We start from the raw sequence: 7,360 nt of genomic DNA on the forward strand, positions 1-7,360 counted from the left end.
GCCTCCACTCTCGTGGAGTGGCCCAGGGTTCCGAGGTGACGGAACCGGGGGATGCGGTGTAAGCACAGAAGGGGGAGGACTAGATGCGTGGACACTGGGCGGTTTAGTTAAGGCTTCCCCTCTTGGCGTCCCAAAGAGAGGACGGACACACTCGGGACCACAACACAAGCCGGGAGAAGAGCCACACAGGTCGGATCATCAAATCCGAGTTTTCGAAAGAAGTGGTCCTGCTGAGCACTTGTAGGGCTTCCAGGTCTTCAGCTCTCTCCCGGGCCTAAGAGGCGGTACCAGACTCTGAGGGCGGAAGTCCGTCCGGAGGCTGGGGGCGGAGCAAAGGAACTGACACCGTAGGAACGCCAATAGGCGGGGTGGGTGGGTGTTGTCCCCGCCCTCGTGGGTAAGGGCTAAAGGTTTCCTGCTGCGGCGTCTGTGAGGGGTGGGGGAGAAGAGGAGGAGGAGGCGAAGCTGTGCTGCGACCCTGTACCAACTCTAAGATGAGGGGCTGCGGGGAATCAGAGCTGAAGTTCGTGGAAGGGGAAGAGGCCGTGGAGTCCCCGGGACCACCCCCAGAACCACGCGCCCAGGAACCCCGAGCTCCAGTGCCCGAGCCCGGCCTGGATCTGAGTCTGAGCCCGCGGCCCGAGAGCCCGGAGCCGCGGAACTGCAGTCCGGGGCGGCGGAAGGGGCGGGCGGAGCGCCGGGGTGGGGCTCGGAGAGGGCGGCAGGTGAGCTGGGGGGAAGCCTGGCCCCCATCCTGCCGACGGCCAGGAGCATGTCTCTTCACGGTGCTGCTCTCTGCTCCAGGTCCGTTTCCACCTGGTGCCTCCCTCACCCGTCCGGCCCGAGCCGCTGCCCGCGGCCGCTGCACCTAGCGACAAGCCCGCGGCGCCGCAGGAGCTGGAGGCGCCCGCGCGGCAGAGTAGCATGGCCCTGAGCCTCGAGCTGCAGGCCGCGCGGGCCGCATCCATGGGCCAGTTTGATGCCACGAAAGCCGTGGAAGAGCAGCTGAGAAAGTCTTTCCAGATCCGCTGCGGCCTGGAGGACAGTGTGGCCGAGGGTGAGCTGGGCGAGCGGCCGGTCGGGCGCGGGAGTCTGAGTGAGGGGCGTCACTCACCCCAACCCCCTCTGCGCTATCAGGATTGAACGTGCCGCGCTCCAAGCGGCTCTTTCGGGACCTGGTGAGCTTGCAGGTGCCGGAGGAACAGGTTCTCAATGCTGCACTCAGGGAGAAATTGGCGCTCCTGCCGCCGCAGGCCCGAGCCCCGCCCCCAAAGGTGAAGGGACCGGGGCTTGGACTTGACCTTGGGTCTCCTGTCCTCGCGGATTCTCCTTCCTCCCAGCCTGTAACCTTGCTTTGGCCCCGACTCCAACAGGAGCCACCAGGGCCGGGACCGGACATGACCATCCTGTGCGATCCGGGCACATTGTTTTATGAATCTCCGCACTTGACTCTGGACGGACTGCCCCCTCTACGACTTCAGCCCCGGCCCCGCCCTTCAGAGGACACCTTCCTCATGCATCGGACACTGCGACGGTGGGAAGCTTAGACCCCAAAGCTCCCTGGATTGCTAGTTCATATTTTTGTAGGTTAAATTTTTTTTTTTCAGAATAAAGTGGTTTTGCTAATAATGTAACTCTTTTTGGGAGCCAGGAAAGGACTAAAACCCCTCCAGGGGTCTTCCACCTGGGTTGCATGTTGGAAGCTGCCTGGAAGTGAGTTTTTGGTCGTTTTAGGAAAGTTCCCAATCAGGGATTAGATCCCCATCCCCTGCCTACCTTTCCCCTTCAGTCACAGCCACCACCTTGGCACTACTAGGGTAGTACAGATCAGTGGTAAAGTGTGTGCTTAGCATTCATAGGTCTTGGGGTTCAATCCTCAACAGCAGCCCCTACAAAAGCTTTTAAAACTTCCGCTTTACCCATGAGTAGATAAAAGGTACACATGTGGGTCTTGGCCTATTGCAGTTTATGGAGGCCTTCCTTCATTACCTGTCTGAAGGTATCTGCAAGGCTTGCTTTCATCTTTAAGGGCCTTGCCCATCTTATTTACACTTAACCCCAGAATTTTCAGTATTTGTTGAATCAATGTTCAGGACGCCAGTAACCCTTGACAGACCACTGAAGAGCTTCATGTTAATTGCCTTTGCCTAAGTGTGAAGCCACAGGAAAAAAAAAAAAAAAGTGTCTTTGGCCAAAGTGCCCTCTGTTAAGACCTCCAAAATTAGCCTTCTGCCCAAGGTTCCCACAAAAATATCTTTCAACAAGGTTTTTGGGGTTAGTCAGACTCAAAAGTTGCACATTTGTGACCAGGGTTCTGTGAAATGAAGTGTAGTTGTGATTAGCACCCAGCAATCTTCCCAACCATTAAAAAAATTCTCTTTGAGATCCTACGGTAGGAACTGGTTTGACAGGAGGTGCCATCCCTTCCCCAGCTAGAAAGAGCCACATACCAGGTGTGTGTGTGGGGGGGCCACTGCCCTAGACATTAAGTTTATTGTGCTGTTCTCACATTCCAAACCCAGCCCCCACTCCCACTGGGGGACAGCAGAAGGAAGGATTTTCACAGTACCTGTGTGCCTCCCTGCCAAACTTCCCCCTCTTAAACCTCAGTCCATCTATTCATGGTTCACTGAAATGCAGCTAGGGGCAAGGGCTGAGGAGAAACGGGAATCGAGAGCAGGAGGAAAGGGCTATGAGGATTTGACATTCCCCACTTCCCATGCCCTAGAACAGAGTTCAGCAAACAGTCCAAGCCATCCAGCCCAGCAGGCTAGTGGAGAAGATGATGGTAACTCCAGCACAGCTGGGCTTGCTGCTCAGGTGCCAGAGGTATAGGGAGGAGGCCAGGGCAGCAACTTAATAAGTATTCTTTGCAGATCCAAGAAAGGAAACTATTTTTGGAGTCAGAAAGGAAAAACCTTGGGATGCTTTCCTCTTTCCCCAGGTCCTTAGGAGCAGCAAGGGCAGCCTCTTCGCACTTTCTGTTCAGGGGCCACTTAGTGGCTGGGGGAACGGGCCTTGTGGAACAGGTACACAGGACGCTGGAAGCCTAAGGGGAAGAATATGAAGTCAGGAAGCAGGTTGGCAGTATCTTAGAACTCTCCATTGGTTCTGCACCCTTTCAGCCAGGACCAGCCTCCCCCAACTCAAAGAACCAACCTTACCTTTGGAGGTGTTGTGGGGTGTGGCCACGAGCTCATAGCTGGAGAAGCCCACCTCTGGGGACATCAGATAGGAGCTGAACTGTTCTGGCTTCAGTTGGATTCTAAAGTAGTTCTTATAGATTGTTTCCTGAGAAGAAAGGCAGGAGATAATACCTCTGCTTGCTGCCTCCTCCCCCTAGCCAAGAATGATGCTCACCCAGGGACCTTCTCCTGTCACTCAAATCTTTCTGCTTCCTTGAGACCTTTTTTTTGGCTCAACCAAAAGATTATTTCCCATTTCCACAGAAACCCAACTTACTGTAAGAGTCTTTCTCTTGCCATAGGATGACCATGGTTGGGGCTCCAGGACCAGGATGCCCCCTGGGCGTAGGTGCCGGTAGATTCGGCGGAACATGCGCTTCAGTCCCTCATCTCCCCAGTTCAGATGCACCCACTTGGTGAGGCTGAGGCAGAGCACCACATCATACTCAGGTTTTTGCGCCTCCACTAGCTCATCTCGATCCAGCACATAGTTACCCTGAGGGCAAGAATTGCGGGTGAAGTCTACAGATGGAAAAGAATCACCACTGGCCCTCACAATTGCTCTTCAGACTTTAGAAAAGTCCTATTTTCTTCACACTATGGTTACACTTGTCTCTGACACTTCTTACACTACGTTCCAATGGTGTCCTCCTTTCAGTCTCATTTTCTCTTTATATCTTCCTGCCTCTGCTTCCTACTGGTGGTAAATAAAAACAAGCTTGAAAGGAAGCTTGGTTAATTTTAAACTGAGCACATTATCCACGAGATCTTCCCAGATGGGGTCAAACTGCAGCTGCTCTCCAGAATCTGTTTATTCCCACCTACAAATATGCAAGAGGACCCAGCCCAGGTATCAAAAGAAGACCCATGAGTCCTTCCCTAAGTTGGGGTTGGCAAAATGTCAGGCCTGTTTCATCCTTGCTCTGAGACAAATCAAGAGCCATACCTCCTAGGAAACCTAACATAAGCTCCTCACCATCCCCTAGAAAGTCCTCTCACCTACCCCAGTATGTTGGCAAACATTCCTGTAGATGGCCTAACTGTACTGTTTTGTGGGGAGCTATGTATAGTCAGAGGCCAGATGCCCTGCCAGGTTCAGTATTCTCCCCTGCCTTGCGAAGATGTCTCTGGCTGTTCCCCCTATCCCCCCCAACTACCTAGGGTCAATGTGGAGATCTAAAGCCAAATCTCTTGGGTTTCCAACCACTGACTTGTCAATGAAGTCTATATCTAAGGAAACAAAAGAAGCTGATGCAAACAAGATCCCTATAAAAGGTCAGAAACTACAAATGTCTCTCACTGCTAGTGTTCCTCCAAGAAATTCCCTTTTGGAAAAAACCCTCAGGTTCCCTCAGCAAGTTTAAGAACAAGGTTCCATCTGGAGTGAATCCTTTAATGAGTGGCACTAGCTGCCCTAGAGGGAAGGTGGAATGGCCTGACAGTCTAGTCTGGGAACAGCCCAACAGGGGTAAGCCCTTACGTTGGGGAAGAGATCCCAACAGTCATGAGAAATGACCCCAGGGTTAAAGCCCCAAGGTAGAGACCCTAGCTTTCCATTATAGTAGGGGAGAGAAGACCACTAGTATTAGTCTCACTTGACCAATCCAGACCCATCTCTTGAGGAACTGGTTCTTAGGAGTAAGATGCAGGAAAATACCTCTGGATCATAACCTTCCACTGCCACATTCCCATTTAACTTCACTTAAACATCCCATCCATATTCCAAGACCCCCAGGACCCTCTTACCCTGACGAAGACAACATTGTTGGGGAAGACAGATGTGTCCGCTCCATCCAAGGGCAGTTGGGGTGCAGCAATGGGACCCCGGCTGGCTGTCAGTGAGGCTGGGAAATAGCTCCGTTTCCGAACAGTGGCAGTCCCTTCCTCACCCTCTGCCCCTGGGTCCCCCTCAGAAGTCTGGGGTGGGAGCCGTAGTTCCTCAGACAGGTAGTGTCGGATATTTTGGCGGGCTGAGTGGATGAGCTGGGCATCGATATCCAGCCCCACCATGCGGGATGGACCCCACTTGCAGGCAATGCTCAGGGTCAGGTGGCCCACATTGCAGCCCAGATCTAGGACGTCCCGGCCGCGAAACCACTCAGGCTTCAAAACCCGAAGGCGCCCATCCTCACAGGAAGGATTGCGGTACCCATAGTACTTGCTATAATTTCCATACTGGAACTTGCGGTGTTGCTTTTTGAAGCCTGCTGCAGGTAGTGGGTGGTGATGGTGACGACCTCCCCCACTCCCTCGGCCCTTTTCCTTGGAACCCTGGCCTCCACCCCTAGCCCCTGCCTCCGACTTGCTGGAAGTCCTGCGACGTTTGCGATGTCGGGAGGAGGAAGACGAGGGTACAGAGGTAACTGAGGCAGTTGGAGGGGCTGAAAGGGAGCCTGAGGGACCTTGCAGGGCAGATGGAAGGGGAGACACGACCTCATCCCTGCAGTTGATGGCTGTATTGAGTTCATAGGGTTGGGGGGCATCCCGGTTCTGGCCCCTGTGCCGCTGCTGCTGTGTGGCGCCCTCCCCGTGAAGTGAGGGGGTGAGGGGGGCTGTGGGCAGCATGGCATGGCTATCGTTCCCTCCAGATGCCTGCTGCTGCTGGTGGTGCTGTCCCCGGTGCCTATGCCGCTTGCGACCAGTCTTGAGTGGCGAAGCGAGAACTACTTGGGCCTCATCAGTGCAAGTATTGAGACTGAGCGGGTCAGTGATATCTTTGGGGATGAGGATCTCCACTGGATCTCGCCCCTTAGCCGGAAGTGGGGATGACTTAGGGGTCTCCGCATTGAGTGCGCGACTCACTTCCTCATCCAGGAGGCTATTCAGGTTCAGGGGATCAAAGATATTGCCCCCCAGGAGGAAGTTGGAGGGTAACACAGAGTCACAGTCCGAATTCACCCGCCGGCGCCTCTTGAAGGCCGGATGTTTAAAGCCTCCCCCAACATTACAGCTATTTCTCCTCTTGCCCCCTCCCCCCCCAGGGGCCCGGTGGGGCTGGTAGCCATTGCGGGGCCGTGGAGGGGCAGGGGGGCCCAGTTCCGTCCCGCCCCCTCCCCGGCGCTCCTCCCCCACGTCCGGGGGAGCCGCTCGCCCTGGGAGATCGGACAAGGGGGCCTCCCCGTGCGATTGCACCTGGGGGCCGCCCCCTCGGTGCTGCTGCCCCTGACCACCCCGGGGGCTGGCCGTGGCCCCTGCCGAGTGTGCGCTCCGTCCAGGCCCACGCTCCGTCCTTCTGCGGAGCTCCCCGGAGGCGGCCTCTCGGTGCGGCTGCACCGCGGGGCCGCCCCCTCCGCCCGACTCATCTTTGAGCGGCGGCGGCGGGGCCGGCACCAGAAACGGCTCCTTCTCCGCCGCCATCTCGATCATTTCCTCCCCTTATGCCGTCCCAGTCGAGGGTACCGAGGGGGATCAGGGGGCTTAACCCCCCCTTCCTGGCCCCTACTCCCTTCCCCCCCTTTCCCGAGTGCGCGCGCAGCTCTGCTCTGCTCGCCTTGAGCCCAGGCGCCTCCCCCCGAAGCGCTCCCCACTCGCCCGCGAGACCAAAACAAGATGCCCGCGAGACCCAGACAACCCGAGAAAACAACAGCGCGTGCGCCGACCCCTTTCTCCACCGCCACTACCACTCGGCCGCGAGCGCGCACGGCTGGCGCGCGTTCCTCTCCCTCCGGAACCACGCATGCGCACTTCGCCACCGCCCTGGCTGCGCGCGCATCAGAGTACGAACCAACTTAACGGCTCCGGGAGTTTAAATATAGCCCCCCCAAGCCCCCCAGAAGCCCCCCCACCCCAAACGGGCACTCTACTTCCCTTCGTAGCTACGTCCGGCCCTACTGATATCCTTTGTCTCTGCAGCGCGATCCCCCCCCCCCTCTGTAGGCGGGGGAGCTGGTGTGAAAAGGTCTCCTTGACACTCGACCCTTGTTCCTGAGGAATGAGTCTCAGCGGTCTCCGCCCGGCTCTAAACCCGACAACCTCCCTACCCCGCCTCCTTCCTCCCCCTAGTGGGTAGCGCCTGCGCACACCCTTTTGGGCTTGCGCGGGTAGCTGCAGCACGTGCTGGAGATGATGCCCCGCCTCCAGTCCTAGGGGCGGGAACTATTACGTCGCTTCCTCAGGTTTGGTATACGCAGCGTGCGTCAGCACGAATCCAAGGGGCGTGGTTTTCCCAGTAAAGG

General features: G+C 56.6%; 2 protein-coding genes across 4 annotated transcripts; one reads left to right on the top strand and one right to left on the bottom strand.

Moving 5' to 3' along the window:
• The first annotated feature begins 378 nt into the window (after positions 1-378).
• Positions 379-1,623, top strand: PPP1R35 (protein phosphatase 1 regulatory subunit 35). 3 transcript variants are annotated; one of them, XM_081299096.1, is made up of 4 exons: positions 379-725; positions 805-1,057; positions 1,138-1,274; positions 1,374-1,623. In XM_081299096.1, the coding sequence occupies exons 1-4, from the start codon at positions 495-497 to the stop codon at positions 1,545-1,547; spliced, it is 795 nt and encodes a 264-aa protein (XP_081155222.1). In that variant the 5' UTR covers positions 379-494; the 3' UTR covers positions 1,548-1,623. The 3 variants fall into 3 exon arrangements, with proteins under 3 accessions (XP_081155222.1, XP_081155223.1, XP_081155221.1); XM_081299097.1 differs by lacking the exon at positions 1,138-1,274 and having other exon boundaries at positions 385-725; positions 1,374-1,567; XM_081299095.1 differs by having other exon boundaries at positions 387-725; positions 1,138-1,619.
• An 835-nt stretch (positions 1,624-2,458) lies between these two features.
• Positions 2,459-7,183, bottom strand: MEPCE (methylphosphate capping enzyme). The gene is made up of 4 exons (XM_081298037.1): positions 4,932-7,183; positions 3,463-3,681; positions 3,165-3,291; positions 2,459-3,049 (listed from the first exon to the last, which is right to left on the bottom strand). The coding sequence occupies exons 1-4, from the start codon at positions 6,549-6,551 to the stop codon at positions 2,997-2,999; spliced, it is 2,019 nt and encodes a 672-aa protein (XP_081154163.1). The 5' UTR covers positions 6,552-7,183; the 3' UTR covers positions 2,459-2,996.
• Positions 7,184-7,360: the final 177 nt, after the last annotated feature.

The sequence above is a fragment of the Spermophilus citellus genome, assembly GCF_964194105.1.
Source record: "Spermophilus citellus genome assembly, chromosome: 6".
Lineage (NCBI taxonomy): Eukaryota > Metazoa > Chordata > Mammalia > Rodentia > Sciuridae > Spermophilus > Spermophilus citellus.